Source organism: Globicephala melas, chromosome 2 (genome assembly GCF_963455315.2).
Source record: "Globicephala melas chromosome 2, mGloMel1.2, whole genome shotgun sequence".
Classification (NCBI taxonomy): Eukaryota; Metazoa; Chordata; class Mammalia; order Artiodactyla; family Delphinidae; genus Globicephala; species Globicephala melas.
In genome coordinates, this window is record NC_083315.2 from 8,116,582 (window position 1) to 8,133,654 (window position 17,073).

Here is a 17,073-nt window from a genome sequence, read left to right on the forward strand (position 1 = left end):
CTGTTCCCCAAGATAAAAGAGCTGTTGCCCTTGACATAGCAGATATCGCTGCAGTCTCTTTTATGCTGAACACCCGAGGCAGGACCACCACAAAGAGCAAACAGCATCCCTTTGTTAAGAGGATTGATTTTTTTCCTTGGTCACTGGATCTGGGAACCCAGGGTCCCTTGGTTCCCACAGGTTCTTCTGGAGGCCGTTTCCAAGCCTGGTTCTGAGTAAGCCAGCCCTCCAAGGACACCAGCTTGTATCCTTGTTGAAACTGTCTCCATAATACTCGTGCTGGTGTCAGACTGGCCCTTTCGAAAATGATGCCTGTGAGCAGAAAATAGAAGCATGTCTCCATCCAGGTGGATAATCCTTAGAAGCTATAACGTGAGAGTCATTTCTCTGGGGAGGTACGAGAGGAGAGAAATGCATTTTTCCCTTTAAGAGGCAGGTCCAGCTCTCTCCTGGGCTGACATGTTTGGAGGTAGCTCTTAGAGGGGGTACACTATACTCTGAAGAATTCACCCAAATGTTCTCTGCTTGCAAGGGTTCATCTCCAGACTGGCATCACCCTTTGGATGCTCTGTTCCTGTGCCCACCTCCTACTGTTCTATCTGGTGGGAAGATATCTGGCCTGGTGGTCAAGACCCCTCAGTTTTAGCTCCAGGTCTGCAAGCTGAGTCGCATCGCTAGGTCTGTTTCCTCATCAGCAAGGCAATGATACAGGTGCTGGGGAATCTTGAGGTTGAGAGAAGCAGGAAAGGAGAAACAGGGGAGGGGAATGAAGCAAGGGGCAAGCTCATTGTAAAGCCAGAAGGGAGTCCTTCCTAAAAGGAAGAGTGAAAAGCAACACTTTCCCAGAAGAAAATGGTAGAGGGAGCAAATGCGAGTTTCTAAGTGGGTAAATCCCTGTCTGTCTTTGACTGTTGTTCACGTCAGCCAAAGTGGCAGCTAGATCTGAGCAGACAACCAAAAATAGTTTCCAGGGCCTTCCGTGGTGGCACAGTGGCTGAGAGTCCGCCTGCCGTTGCAGGGGACACGGGTTCATGCCCTGGTCTGGGAAGATCCCACGTGCCGCGGAGCGGCTGGGCCCGTGAGCCATGGCCGCTGAGCCTGCGCGTCCGGAGCCTGTGCTCCGCAACGGGAGCGGCCACAGCAGTGAGAGGCCTGCGTACCGCAAAAAAACAAAAACAAAAACAAAAATAGTTTCCAGCCCCGCCCCCCCAGCTGAGGCCTCTGTCGCTTGTGTGGGGTGTGAGGTGTCCCGGGGCTCGTCCTCGTGTGGACAGCCCTAGGATGGCCATATGAACAGCCACGTTGACTGGGGGGAGGGTAGGGGTCAAACTCAACAGTCTGTATTTATCACATGCAAATAAACACCCAGTCAGCCAGGCCAGCACCCGCCTTGAGACTGACGAGCTTCTAAATAACTCGCAGAAACAGACTCCCGCTCCTTGGGGCGCCCCATCGACCCTGGGTGCAATCTGAAGATTCAAATCAAAACCCAGCACTGTTGCTGGATCCCAGTCCTGAGTAGAGGCGCCTCCAGTATCCTCGCCCACTCCAGTGAGCCCTGGGCCAGTAGTAGCTTAAGCGTTGATGGGTTTTCTCTGGCCTAAAAACCAAAGACTTGGCCAGGTTAACAAGAACATCGACCACCTGGGACTCAAAAAGGCCCATTTCTTGTATCTCCCACTGTTCTTTTAAAAGCGTTCTTCCCTAGATGGAAACGCAGACAGCCCGTAACTTCTCTGATCACTCCCAGGTAATACAGAGTCATGCAGTCACTTTAAGCAGCAAAGTTAATTTTATTAAGAAATGAGTGTCCGGTCCTTGATAACAACCAAAATTCCAAACTTGGTCTAAAGGTAAATCCTGCCCCCTCTCGCAGCTGGACTGCCTCTCTCTCCCCGTCAGCTCCTCTGAGGGCAGCTAGCAGCCCACTTCTCGTGACTTAGATGTCAACAGGAGCCAGGGGCAGTCTTAGGTGGCCCTTAACTTCAGGAGACACCTGTCAAGCTCTGCAGGCGACCTTAGCGAACCTTTTCTCACTCGGTTTGCAGAAGGCATCCTTCAAGTCCCCCCCTCTGGCTCTGGGAAGCTGACAGCACACCTCTCTCCCTCTCAAATTCTCCCTCAGTTTCCACCTTGCTAAACACTTCATACCCCAATGGAGGGTGAGAGGTTTCAGAGTCACGTAAACAGTAATGCTTTTTAAATGTAAAAAAAAAAAAAGTCTAATTGTGAAAGTATGCATAACGTAAAATTTACCATTGGAACCACTGGTAAGTGGTTAAGTCTTAGGTACATTCCCACTGTTGTGCAACCCATCTCCAGAACGTTTTCTTTGTGCAAAACTGAAGCTGTCTCCGTGAAACAATGATTCCCCAGCCTTAGCGCCTGGCAACCAGCATTCTACTTCCCTCTCTATGGATTTGATTCCTCTAGGGATCTCACATAACTGGAATCATAGACTATATTTATTTTTGTGACCATAGGGTTTTAATATCCAAACCAGGACACTTGAGAATGGAAGAGGGCACTGGTTAATGATGACACCCCAGCGTCAGGCAAACCCGGGCTGCCCCAAGCAAACCAGGGCACATGGTGGCCTCTCGAACCAGGGTGGTGACCCGTGAAATGGGCTCTTGGCCCTTTTGTTTGTTTGGTTCTTGCCTGTCTTACTGGGTGGTCTGCTCACTGCTCACTTTAATGAGATTGATCACCGTGAAGTCGCGGCCAGTACGTCACCATCATATCCTGTGGCTCTGGCTCTGCAGTGGTGGCATCACCCACCGATGGCATAACTCCTGACCAACTGTGCTGAGTTAAGAACTGGGGCAACCCCAGAGATCCCGGCACCCAGGTCCTTCTGGCATTCGCAACAGGTGTTTCTGATGCTTCATGGGGATTTGAAAGATTCCTCGCCAATCCTGAGAACCTTCCTGGAAAGCGTACACTGGCACTGAGGGTGGTCCGTGGGTGGACCCAGAGCAGACCCAGCCTCCTTGTGATGGGTGCCCCTGTTCTGGCCTTTTACTAGGAGGTCAAAGAGCCAGGGGAGTTCCAGATGCCCGTCTCTCCAGGCCTCCCGGACCATAAACCAGCCCCCAGCCCTGTCTGTAACAAGGGTCAGGAACCACAGCTGAGTGAATGGCCCATGCACGGGCGTGCACACGTAGATATCTTTACTGATACATATTGAGCTGATGCTTGGAGCTGTGAGGGTTGAAAAACCATCTGAAACCCGGTCCCTGGCCAGGTTGCTCACATGGTGGTGGTGGAGAACACCCCCCGCCCCCAGAGGTGCCTCGGCCATGACAGCCCAAAGCGGTCAGTTGGCTCCAACAGAGCCCACCCCAGGGGACCCGGGAGGAGAGGTCTATAGGAGGACCATGCGACCGGGGCAGTGGGGGGCTGCTTATGGAGAAGGGGCAGCCCTGGGGTTAGGGGGCTTTAGCCTGGACTGCTGGCTCCTTTTAAGTAGTTAGTTTTACTGCGTTTTAACCAAAGAGCATCTTCTGATTTATGGTTAATGCAGAGGAGGATTTTTACCAGTCAAAACAGTGGAAAGGCCTCAAGGGAGCTCTTGACTACTCCCCACTTCTCCCCAAGCCCCACGCACCTACTTTCCTCTCTGGTCTTGCCTATTCCAGACATTTAGTGTAAATGGAATCATGGAATTTGTGGCCTTTTGTGCTCGGCTTCTTCGATTTAGAATAATGTATTCAAGGTTCATCCACGTTGTGGCATGAATCAGACCTTCATTCCTCTTTAAGGCTAAATAAGATTCCATCATTCCCTGGTAACGTCAGCGTTTTCTGCACTAACATAGCAAGCACACACGCCACACAGACACACACACAAATGGTGCTTTGGGTTTTTGCACTTCTTGTGTTCCCTCACGTGAGTGTACGGCTCTGCCCCAGTTTCCTTCTGGTGTCCACTCAGCTGTCACGTCAGTGAAGGCTCCCCGACCGCTTGATAAACAGTGACAGCCCCTGTCCTAGCCTCCCCAGCACCTGCTACCCTCTGACTTCCTCGCTGTCCAGTTCTCTTATTTGCCCCCCTGTCCCCTCCCAAAAACGTGCAGAGGCTTCTGTTTCTTCTCTAGCGCACGCCTGCTGGCAGTGCAGTGCCTGACCCGTGGTGGATGATAAATACTGGTTAAATGAGCAAAAGCAGCAGAGCAGAATATCTACTCGCTTGTTGGAAGCTCCCACTAATTTTGAGGTCATCTCCCTGTATATGTGTGTAGTGGCCTCAGAGATGGGATAGTGTAGCTCCTGTAAGGAAGGTTGAAGAAAGCTCCACGTGAAAGGCCAGACGTCTGTAAAGAAGGGGAGGGAGGAGGGAGGCATGAGAGCGTCTTACGGCTTAGATTTGTTGATTGAGGGGGGGAAAGCATAAAATTTCCCTACCAATCCATCTAGACTGTCTCTTGATTTTATTTTTTGTCTCTTGGAGAGGAAGTACCCAAATTGCTACTAGTAACTATATGTGGAAAATGAACTGCAGGAGGACACAGACCATTGCACTATTCTAGTTCATCTGGACGCCTTTTCTTACTTAGAAGCAGGAAATGTTAGGCTGAGAAACCCTGCTTGTTGCATCCAGTAACCTTTGCTTTGTCTCAGGGAATCTCGGCTTGTTTCTGCTGAGCCATACGATACTGACGGAGCTCTGTGAGATTTTTTTTTTTTTTTTTAATGAGCACGGTTCAGAGGGGAAACCCGGGCTGAACTGATCCTTCCGAAGTGTTAACCTATTTAATACTAAACCCTAGCACAGCCAGAACGGTGTCAAGCTCTCACTCCCAGCGCCTGCAGGTAGGGCTGGGGGGACTCTACCAGGAGGGTCCTGCTCCGATCATGCCTGTCAAAGAGCCCTAAGCCAGTCGAGGCAGTTTCTCAGCAGAATGGGCATGCAGAGTCACTCCAGGTCTGTACTAGGATTTCAGCGCGAGCCCCTGAGCTCCTGGAGACCGTAACTTCCCCCATTCACTTTGGAGGAGAGTTGAATTCGGACAGAACTACCAGAAGAAGGAAGGGCTGCGGTTCCTGGGTTGCAGCTCTTGGGCTGGCCTCACTGCCACTTCCCTGTTGCCATAGCCTGTGCAGTTTAGAAAGGTATTAACAAGATGTGCAGGTTCAGGGGCTGGTGGTTCCTCATGGCACGGAAGTTACCTGAATTTTGAGCACCTAGGGGTTCAAATACCATCTCCCACCATTTATCATCTGTGTGACTTGGAGAAAGTAACTTAACCTCTCTGAACTTTGGTTTCCATAATCCCTACCTCAAAGAGCTTTTCGTTCATCCACTTATTCACTCAACAATTACTGAATGTCTAATATGCCCCAGGCATTGTGCTAGGTGCCAGGAAAATACCCTCAACAAGCCTAGAGTCAGATAGGAAAGATAACTGAGTAAAAAGGACGTTTGTGACACAGGATGCGAATTGCTCGGCAGAGGGTAGTACGTGAATCTCTGGGAAAAGTAGCCCAGGTTAGGGCTGTTAAGTCGGAGGGGTGGGGGATGGGGACAGCAGTCATGAAAGGAAAGTGGTTTAGGGCAGGCTGCTGGGAAGTATCCAGTTCCTCCTCTGCCCCCACCCCTTCTCCCCCCAATTCACACTTCCCCACGTTGGCCTGCCCACTTCAGGATTCCTCTAGGAAAATGGAACAAGGGCAGAGCTTGAAATAGGAGCAGTCCTCCTGGGAAGACAGAAATTCTAGAATTTCTGTCCTTATCTCTAAGAAAACATCCCCTCATGTTTCTTCTTTCTGGGAAGGCTAAATTGTGGAGCAGATACAGAACTGCTTAGTAAGAGGAACCCGAGAGAGAGATGACCGAAGTCAACCAGGGTGCCAGCTGCAGAGATGGCGGCTTGACACCGGCCTCCCTGCCCCTGCTGGCTGCGGCCACCATCACAGAGCAGCCGGCTAGAGCGCACGTGGTCTCAGCAGCAGTGTGGCTCGCAAAGCAAGCCTCCCGGCCCTGGCCCCGTGCCTCTCCGTCCTCCACACCCCCTGAGACACTTTCCAACCAGGAGAGCCTGGAGTTCACACCTGCTGTCTCCGCAGCAGTGGTCTGCCCCTCTCCTGGTACCCACAGCAACCAGGATCTGCAAGGCCTTCCCCTCCCCAGGAGGATGAGCCAACCCTGGAAGCACTGGGTAGTTTAAAGCACACAAGCTGCTCTTAAATAATTGTTCCCGTAGAGCCCTTGCTAGTTGACTAATTTTTTTTTGACTTCTGTTTCCCAGATAACACAGTGTAAGAGTATTGTCATTTCTTTTTTTTTTTAAGCTTGATTAAGCAGGGGTTTCGTTATGATTGTTTACCTTTATTTATGTAGAGCTCATTGCCAACCCATTCTTCCGCTTTCTACCCCATCTCTCACGGATTCAGCCAGCCCCCATCAGGGTCTCACTGTGATGCCGCACCTCTGGGCAGGGCCACCAGGTGTAAGACAACTGATAACTGCCAACTCCTCTCCCCCCCCAAAAAAATATAGAAAAATACAGGTTTCCCCAAAGTCCTCCAAAGTAGTCAAAACAAAAACCCTTCGAGCAATCCAAGAAGAGATCTTTGCCATTGCAAGTGGAATGGCCCATCATAATTCCCCACCCGAGACGGACCAACTGCTTCTCAGATTAATTCCTTCTCTGAAGCATCCCAGTCACTGAAGTCTTCACAGGTGTGATTAGCCTTGAAGTTTTTTTTTTTAAGGGAAGGCTGGAGCCCAGAGAAGTGAAGCCACACCAAACTGGGCCACCATGCTCATTGCGAGAAAAACCAAAGCTGAACTCAGGTAACGTGCATCCCTGGCCAGCTTCTCCCTTTGGATACTAACCCGCATCCAACCCCCGGAGGCACACGGAGGAGGGAAGAAATTCCATCAGGAGGCCAAGGATAAGAAAGGAAAAACACTTTCAGCTTCTCTTGAAAGATTTTACATTTGCCAAAGCTTTATGGTCAGGTCCTTCCCAGAGAAAAGCCAAAATACACACAAGAAAATGATAGAGAGAGATACCCCCCTAGGGAGAAAATTAAAAGGAAATTGCATCCACTGGGGACAAATAAAATGGCCTGTTTTCTCCGTAGGCCTGTTAAATATCTGTGGTCTTCTTTCCCTCTGTCTTCCCCTAGTAACAACTCTGAAGCCAAAGGAAGCTAAAAGGTTTTTGATGGGTTAAAAAGAGGCCATCCATTAAAGGGTCAAGGCCCAGCGCTCTGGGCATCTGTCACGGAGTTAACCAATCAATTGAGAGCTCCTGTGGTCTGACACTGAGGTGTAGGCAGCCGGCCGGAAGAACATCTTGATTCCATTAGGTCTGGCTGTGCAGAAAAATTAGCTATTGTTTTCTTTGCTGGGTTATGTGGCCCTCTTGGAAGAAAATGGAAGCCAGGGAGCCCTCCTTCAACGCAGGTCCTGAGGACAGTGTTAGGATCACTTTGTGAGCTAATAATCTTTGGACGTGGATTGCCTGTCTTGGAGGCTCTGCTTTGGATCCCAGTCTGGCCCATTCAGTGCACTGCTGAGCTGTATCATAGGAGAGTACTTTGCTCTCAGGGTGAAGGTTGCGAGATTAAAAGTCACAGCAGGGGAAATTCCCTGGTGGTCCAGTGGTTAGGACTCCGCGCTTCCACCACAGGGGGCACTGGTTTGATCCCTTGTCAGGGCACTAAGTTCCCACAAGGCGAGTGGCCAAAAAACGTCATAGCAGGAAAGTGGTCCACACTGACTCTGGTCAAAGGTGTGGTGGACCCAGGAATTGACCGGATAAGGATTGGAAGCAAAGAATCCGAAGAGAATACGTCAAACACCAACTCCAGTGGATGAAGAAGCTGGGTTAGGCTTACACTTGCATCGTGAAAAACCCAAGGAACAAAAACCATTTTTTAAAATGCCCATGGAACCATATTAGCCATCTTTAAAAAAAAAAAAAAAATGCACAAACCTGTACTTCGGGCTACGTGTTCAAAGGAATCCGAACTCTTTTACGTGTAGAGTAGCGTGTGAATGATGGCTGACTTGAGTGCTAACTACATACTGGGCTCCACTTGAAGCACTTCGTATGTATGAGTTCATCAATACAGCAGCCCTATGAAAGTAAAACTGGCGTTGTTTGGAGTTGTATTGCGAAGACGAGAAAAGAAAGACACAGAGAAATTTCATTGCCAAGGATACACAGCCAGTAAGCGGTAGACCATGTGACTTGGAAAACCATGCTTTTAGTCAGGAGAACAGTCTGCTCCTTTATCTGCGGGTTCCACATCTGTGGATTCAACCAACTGCAAATCGAAAATATTCAGAAATAATTTTTAAATTCCAGAAAGTTCCAAAACGCAAAACTTGAATTTGCTGCGTGCCAGCAACTGTTTACATAGCATTTACATTGCGTTTGGTGTTGTAAGTGACCTAGGGATGATTTAAAGTGTACGGGGGGGATGCGTGTGGGGTATATGCAAACACCACTCCGTTTTACATAAGGAACTTGCGCATCCTCAGATTTCAGTATTCGAGGAAGGTTCTGGAACCAAGCTCCTGAGGATACCCTGGGACAACGGTATTCTGTATTGTCTCCGATAAGTAGGAAATGTTTAACACAAGCTACTTTATTTTTAAATTCCAAAGAGTAGCAGGGTGGCATTCCAAGGATTTACAATGCTGACCTTCAACCCGTGCTTAGGATGCAGGAATGCCCACACACATGCCCCTCCTTTTGCGGAAAAGGAAGCCAAGGTAAAGAGCGACTTACAAAGTCAGGACTATCACCGAGGCCTCCTGATTTCCAAGTCAGGGTTCTCATCCCCAAAAACGATGAACCGAAACCCAGGAGACTCTCAGCGATGGTCATGAATATTGATTCTGAAACAGAAGCACGAGACCTATCTTCATAAGCTGGTGGGGTGCCTCCCTGGAGTTTTAAAAGCCTGATACAGAAACCAGAGATGGTTTTAAACTCCATCATGAAGTTAGTTCCTATATCATGGATACAGTCTGCTCTGTGTATGTCGCATCCTCCCAACTAGGTTGTAGGCGCCTTACACATATAAACATATGTGAGGCGTCATGCCCTTCCTCTGTCCTATTAGCATAGGTTTATGCAAAGTAGACGTCACAACTTGAATATTTGGAAGAGGAATGGGGATTGGTTGTTACCTAAACCCCCAGGGCCTTGTTTCTCTCTTTTTTGAGCGTAAGGTAAAATGTATTGAATATCCAGGCAACCGATATAAAAACCTCTGACATATGCTGTTAACCCACTAAAAACAGCGCCGCCTCTGTTGTTCCCTAGAACTAGTTCTTGCGTGACCGTAAAGCCTCATCAGGGGACACCTGATAAAATTCTCTGACCGTGCAGGCTTGGGGTTTCTGTGTTGTGCTCCCATTTTAATTCAAGTCCATCCTGTTGGGGTTGAGTGATTCCTTTTGTCCTGTATCCCTCACGATGTGTGGCAGTTCATTTTTATTTGCTGAATTGCATAAATCCACCTGGAGATGAGTGAGTGACAGCCCTACTTCCAGAGGGTGAACAGAGCAGAAATGAAATCAGGAAGTGGGTTTTTTTAGTTGGTGTGTTTCATCCTGAGTTCGGAGGTTATTCCTGGCTGTGAGTCCGATTCGTCTTACAAGAGAACTCCTTGCTAGTGTTTGGAAGGCAGACAGCCAAGAGCCTTTGGAGAAGTGATCCCTTAAACATCGGCTCGAAACAACTCTGTTCTTGTTCATCGTCGGGTCCTCCTGGTGTGTTAGAAAGAGCCCAGGACAGAAGTCCCAAGAGGGGGCCCGGCACCAGCTACTTATTTAACCTCCGCCCCCCACCCCGGGCTTGCTTTACCTGTGGGAGGTGGGGACTGGCCAGATGGCCGCCAGGATTCAGTATAATGGTCCCTCTAGAAGCAGCAGGAAGTTACTCAGAGAGGGGTCATTAAGAGGCTTGGTGACTCAGCCTCAGAGACAGGAGGAAGACGAGGCTCCCCCAAGTCCTGGTCAAGAATCAGAGCCACTAGAGCGGGCTTCCTCTCAAGCCTTTATTTCCGCCTCGCTCCGAGAGCTCACCCATCGCCCCACGTGCTGTGCTAGCGCCCAGTAAACACTGGCTGTGGAGGAAGTGTCAGGGATCCAAGGCCCCTCTGCCTGTCCCCGCTGTGCCCTCACCCGCTCAGAAAGAACAGGACATGAGTCCTCCTTGGCCCTGACCTTCAGCGTACACAGGATGTGGGAATCTGGCAGACCAGCTAATAGGATCCAGTAACCTGGCCCTGCTCATTAAGTGTTTTTAGTGCGTCCTGCTGCACTCAGGGCTCAAAGGCTCTATTTATTAGCCAGTCTTGTCTGCTTTCCATGGATAAATATCTCCCATCTCGTCTTTTATACGTTATGACATCAGGGACCGGAAAGGGGAAGTGGAGGGCCTGTGATCGCTTGGGAATCACACATCTGGGTCAGAAGCCACGAATCCACGTCCAGGACCAGCCATGGTCCCAACCGTGGCGACAGGCGCGCTCTCGAAACCGCTTCTGGATGGTTTCTCTCTGTTTCTGTTTTCCAGGCAAGGCCAAGTTATTAAGGCTGTTCTTAATCATGATTCTTGTTGTTTGTCAGTCCCTGATGGAAAGCTACGGGTACTGAGGCATCTCTGTATGGAAAACCAGAAGAACCCAGGTCTCTAAGACAAGAAAGGAGTGATACGTATTATCTGTTACAGCCTGTAAAGGAAAGAAAATCCAGTGTGTAGGACAGAAAAGATGTGGCTTTGTACTTCCTACCTAGAGTCACATTGCTGCTTGTTTGTAAAAATCATTCCACTCATAAAGTTAACCATCCTTTAGTGAGTAAGAGCTGTTCCCACTAACTGGGGGACCTATGGGGAAAGGAGCATAGTTAGAGGTTAGAGTAATGGGCCAGGTGCCCTTGATTCCTATTTCTGGTTCCTTCACTGACTTGCTGTGTGGCCTTAGGCATTTTCCTCTAATTTCTCTGGGCGTCGTTTTCCCCAAAAAGAAAATTTCCCACTTGGTCTTCTTGGGGGAGGATACTAAAAGATCAAAGAAGAGACTTTTTTTTTTTTTTGCGGTACGCGGGCCTCTCACTGCTGTGGCCTCTCCCATTGCGGAGCACAGGCTCCGGGCGCACAGGCTCAGTGGCCGTGGCTCACGGGCCCAGCCGCTCCGCGGCATGTGGGATCCTCCCGGACCGGGGCACGAACCTGTGTCCCCTGCATCGGCAGGCGGACTCTCAACCACTGCACCACCAGGGAAGCCCGAGACATCTGCTTTTTAAAGATGCCCAGATGAAGTGCATGAGAAAGGCCTTTTTCATAGGTATTAATAAGCCCTTTGATTACTGCTAGACTGTGTGTTTAAGCTTTTAGGTACCTCCTTGGGCAGAACTGGCCATAGAAATTAGGCAAAATCCTAAGGGCTCTAGCCCAGTTGTAACCATCATTGTGTGTCCGGTGAGTCTTTATGGGGTGTCTTTAGCTGGTGGCCGGGTTATGATGGCTGTACTGAGCCCGGGAGGCTCCCCCGAAGTGACACAGACGATCAGGGGCCGTCCCCAGAGCAGCACATCGGAGCCCAGTGTACCCGGATCATAAAGGGAGGTCCGGTCAGGCGTCTGCTCCATATCTGCTTGTCAGCGTCAGAGGGGAGAGTTTGGTAGGTAGGGTCCCTGTGCCCACCATCAGCCCAGCTTGGTGCATGGGGACATCCAGCTGCCTTCTTCCCCCTGTTCCCCAGCACCTCCTGTCTCCCCTAAGTGGGGGGCAAAGGACAAGGCCATTGTTCCCTCATGAGCACCTCCTTTTGGGTTCCTGGGACCTTCCTGTCCTGGAAAACTGCCTTCCTTCCCTCCCTCCCTTCCCAATAGTTCATTTGGGGAAAAAAAAAAAAAAAAGATCCCTGCCTAGAGCAAACATGAGGCAAAGCCACTGCTCTACCCCCTGCTGGAAATGTCTACAGACAGTACATCCTCCTGGGGAGATGCCAGGAGCCAGGCCGTCAGGGTTCAGTGCCGAGAGCAGGGATCTGGGCGGTGGCAGCAGGCGGAAGGGCCACAGCAGAGACCACATGGGTTTGTTTCGCCCTTGGCAGACTTGAGGCTCTCCACACCAGCAGCATGGGGGAGCATTTCCGGGGAAGCCCCCCGGCGTGTATTCTGTTTTGCAAAAAGTCGGGGAGGGAGGAGTTGCCAGGGAACCAACCCCCTGAGTGTTGGGCTTTGGGGTTTTTCACCGGGGGGGGGGTGGGGCTTCCAACCCAAGGCCCAAGAGAGGTGCTCACAAGCACACCCACAAAGAGAAAGCTTGTGGAGGTCTGCCCATCAGATGCACCTTCCCCCAAGTGCTGCCCAGCCCAGGACAGTGCCCATGGCATTAGCACCGATCAGGACCAGTGACATAATCTGCAGGACCGGGACAGAATGAAAATGCAGGGCCCGTTGATCAGTCTTATTGAGAATTTCAAGATGGAGACAGCAGAACGTTAAAACTGAGCACAGGCCCCTCAGGTCACACACCTGTGAAGCGGGTCCTGGCCAGGTCTCTGCCTTACCTGGGCAGGTGGGTGCAGCACAGGGGCTGCGGGTCTGGCTCAGGGACGAGCCATCTACCGCTCACCCCTCTCTTCAGAGGAAAGGGGGTGTGGGGGTCAGGGCACTAAGTCTGTACACTTCCTTGAAGATTTCCAGGATACAGATCATCAACCTTTATTGTCTTAAACCCTGACAACAGGGCTTGAGTTTAAAAAACAAAAAAAAAACTTAAGAATTATTTCAGTTGTTCTGGAGTTAATCTCCTTTATTCGCCAGGATTTGGGAGAGGTAAGAACAACTAGGAATTGCACTGAGATCTGAGTTCACTGAGCATTTACTTTGTACAGGTACCATGCCCAGGATCTGTTGCCTCTACCTTAGAGGAGCATTATTGCCATTTTACGGATGGGAAAACTGAGGCTAAAGGAAATGGTGTCACTTGCCTAAGGTCACACAGTTTGGATATAGGGGAGTCAGGATTCAAATGGATGCAGAGTCCAGAGCATGTGTCTGGCCACGTTGTTCTGTGTACTACTTCCAGGTTATAAGTTAAGGAGCTGTGAGTTCCAGTGCTTTTGTGTCTGTAGCTAAGTTCAGGTGAACCATCTGTATATATCTAACAATAGGGGGGTCAGAGAGGAAATTTTCACATTTCACTGAGGGATTTAGCAGAGCAGAGCATCAGATAAGGGCATAAGACTCAGACCTGGGACTCAAGTAACCGACTACACAGGTGGCATTTCATCTGTGATCTGACACAAGGCTATCTGAGCTCATGTAGGACTTGCTTTCCTTGGAACTGACCTGAAAGGAGAAAAAGAAGTACAGTTTTCCTTGGACTTCAGATCAAAATGTACTCTGAGCTGGGAACAAAAGAGGTAGCTCTGGAATCAGAAAAAAACCATGTCCTCCTCCCTATTAGTCAGACAAAATAATTGTAAGATTCTGCAGAGCAGGTTGTGAGAAGCATGCAGCCATTCTAGAAACCGTTTTTATTCCAGCCCAGTTCGACAAAGGGGTGAAGTCCTCTGGCCAAGCCCCGAGGAGCCGTGTCCTGGGTAGAGCAGGGCCGGGTGGATGGGACACAGAAATTGTCATCTTGAAGGAGAAAATGTGAGCAGATCAGAGAGAGTCAGGGGCCCCAGCTGAGAGGATGCCGGGTCTAGGATGAGACCCTAAAAAGCGTTTGCCTTAACTGAGTGGGTGAAGAAAGGGGGGATCAGGGGAGGAATCAGCCTCTCCCAGGATGAAACTCTGACCCTTCTTTGGGCTCAATAAACTCAAAATTCTCAGTCTACAGAAGGGGCTACAGTACGCATCAAATATAAATATGAATGTTACGGGCATAACTTGAACCTCTTCTGACATTTCTCGGAGAGTTTAAGTAACTTCCTTTTTCATCCAATGAAAGGACCCCCTTCCAGAGTAATGCTGCAGCCTTGATTACTCCCAAACCTCTTAGTTAACAGGCTCCCTCGTCCCAGGAGGAATGTCCACCAGGGCCAGAGGGGCCCATCAGGCAGTGCCAGGAACTCTGTTTAGCTCCCACTGTTCAGAACTGCCTTCATTTCACTCTCTGCCTCCCTGAGCGCAGCGAGCTCCGGGGTGCAGCGCGTCCCGGACTCCTGGCATTCTTTGTGCTGCAGAAAGAAGCCGGGCTTGACGGGCTCACATTATTATCTTGAGTTGCCTGCCCCCAAATAGAGTGCTAGCCGCCCCCCGCCCTTCTCGGGGAAGCTTCCCCAGCCGCCCCAGATCACCAGGGCGAGTTGGGCTCTTACACATTCATGGGCAGGAAGTAGAGTCCCGAGGGGAGGCTGGGAATGTGACCGCCTTCCCAGTTCGGCACTGGAGGCAGGAAGCTCGGTTCAGCACCGCAGGCAGATGGCTACTGCTCCCTCCCTGCGTCAGCCCGCCCTCCTCTCCCCCCACCTCCCCCTCTCCTTGGAGGGAAAAGTCTGCAGAGCTGGGAACTGTCTTGGAGAATTCAACAAAGGCCAAGCAGAGCCGGGGAACCACTTGAAAAGAACTTGTTTTGTTCCCGTTGAGAAGCCTGCAGGAAAATCCACGGCCACATTGCTGGGGTTTTGAACTGAAGAGCAGCGTGTGCGTGTGCGTGTGTGTGTGTGTGTGTGTGTGTGTGTGTGTGTGTGTGTGTCGAGCAAGAGGCACGGGAGGTGCAAACAACTGTACTGTTTGAGCTTTGATAAGGAAACTGCGAGCTGTAAGCTCAGCGGCAGACGGAGGACTACAGCCGTGACCCGCCCACTCCTGAACTTGAACTGCATTGTTTTCTGTCCAGATATTCCAATGGAGGCAGTTGGAAAACCTGTATTTCAGAGAGAAGAAGTTTTCTGTGGAAGTTCATGACCCACGCAGGTAAGCTAGACAAGCCCTTTTCTTCTGGGAGCGTGTGGCCTCGCCGGCATGTTACTTACATTACTGTTTCTGTGCTGTCACTGTTCATGTTCATTTGCGGGGGGAGGAAGAGGGCGGTTGATTGGGAGAATAGAGTTCAAATAAGACAGTAGAGCTTTGTTTGGTTCTATGTGTTGGGAAATACAGTGGGTTTGTGTGTGTGTGTGTGTGTGTGCGCGCGTGTGTGTGAAATTAGCAGTTCCACGGTCATCTCATCTGGCTACACGTATTACTTGCTCGGACGTGTGGAATTGTCTTACAAGCCAGGGCATTTTAGGAAAGATTTGTAGCACTTCAGAACCATCCCCAAATTAAAGTGAGCCGTGGTCTGAGTCCTTCTAGAAAGTTTTTGCCAGAGAAGAGCCTGAAGGATGGCTTGTCAGAGCTTCTGAGAACGTTTCAGGTTGAAGAGTGAGCACAGAAGGAACCTACAGCTGAAAGAGTTGTGCTAAGTCGTTTCATTCCGTGAGCTGTAATTTTAGGGTGTTCGCCGTGGTGGGTAGATGTGAAAGAAATACAAGACTTTTTCTCTCCACCTCACATTGTATCCCAGGGAGCGCTCATGTCAAAGTCAATGCTCTCCAAGTCCAATGCCAAACAATAGGGTCCCATTTTGGAAGGCAGCAAGCCCTGCGTGGAAGGTTCTCGGGGCAGCGTGCACCGTGGCTTTTCCTCCCTTTGTCTGCTAGTCCTAGAGTTACAGGCAGCCCAGAAGCGGCAGCAAAATTCCCTAAAAACAGACCTAATGCTCGAGAATAAATCGCTTTCAATAGGTCCAAAAGCAGACTTAGAACAAGAAGGTAGCCCTGGGAAGACAGTGAAAAGATCAGGCCCTGTGGAGGAGTAGATGTGGATGTTGGGTGCTGTCCATACCCCAGCCCTGGTTCGGGAAAGAGGGGTTTTGGCATCAGTTCCTCACACACATGGCTTCTGGGCGCTCAGACAAGCTGAGGTGCCTCCCAGAAAGCTCTCAGCGTGAGAATAAGATTTTGCCCCATCAGAGGGTGAGGCTTGTGCGGTGATGTCCGTTCCTGCGGTCAGTGATAACCCAGGAGGACTGCTGTGCCGTTTGCCTGGCCACGTAATCTGCTTGAAACAGAACTCCCGTGTAGGGTGAGAACTCCCCCCGACACCCCATGGTTACCGTGCAGCAGGCAGGCGGAGAACGTCTTAGAGACTCGTGTCTCGTCAGGTGATGATAGAGAGCGTTGGCAGTATAACAGCCTGTGCAGCGTTTTTCAGGGTCCTGTGATGAAGGGGCTCAGGATCCAGAGACCCTGTCTCTGCAGAGCAGGAATGCATTGATTCAGGCCAGGCAGGGGGGCAAGAGATGCTGAAAGTAATGTCCCAGAATGAATGTTGCCACAATGGGTCAGATGCAGAAAGCAGATGATTGACAAAATAAAGACTGGAGATTGGATGGTCTAAGGGGCTGAGCGTAGGACTGGAGACAGACTCTCCGGGCCTGTGCTCTGTTGGGAATTCTGCTAATGCAGAGGTACCTTGGACGCATCCTTGAGTGAGTGGGCGGCGGGTGTGTGTGTGTGTGTGTGTGTGTGTGTGTGTGTGTGTGTGTGTGTGTGTGTGTGTGTGTGTGTGTGTGTGTGTGTGTACTCGTCGTGTTCTTTCTGTGTCGGGGTCTATTGTCCTATTCGTGATGTAATTCTAAATTCCCTTCCCTTTCCCAAGACCCAGGGATATTGGAAGGAGTCCAAACCTCATGTTACTATCATGTGGGCTTTTAGCCTATTAAATGAAAGTGGTCAGTCTCACATTTGCTGAGTAGCTCCTATGTCCAGGCACAGATACGTGTCCTGGGGTATAGAAGGAAGCCCTGAAAGAACTTACAGCACAATTGGAGAGACAGAAGAAGGAACTTGATGTTTATTGTTTACTGTGCACAGTCCCTGTTCTAAACACTTGGACAGTTATCTCATTGGGTCCTCGCTATAACCCCAGAAAATAGGTACTAGTATTCCTGTTCTACTGGGGAAACAGGCACAGAAGAAGCAGAGTAACCGGCTGCAGGTTACAAAAAGCTAGTTAAGGGGTAAAGACAGGATATGAGCCCAGGGAGTCTGGCTCCAGAGCTTATGTGACTTACCGCCATGCTGTACACAGACAGCG

At 50.1% G+C, this 17,073-nt stretch overlaps 1 protein-coding gene across 9 annotated transcripts in view; it reads left to right on the top strand.

Moving 5' to 3' along the window:
* FRMD4A (FERM domain containing 4A) overlaps positions 1-17,073 on the top strand; it is a 640,139-nt gene that overhangs the window by 563,233 nt on the left and 59,833 nt on the right. For all 9 annotated transcript variants that reach the window (XM_060292572.2, XM_060292533.2, XM_060292551.2 and 6 more), the window contains one exon: positions 14,831-14,907. In XM_060292572.2, the coding sequence (XP_060148555.1) occupies positions 14,831-14,907 (77 nt within the window). The remainder of the gene's footprint in view (positions 1-14,830; positions 14,908-17,073) is intronic.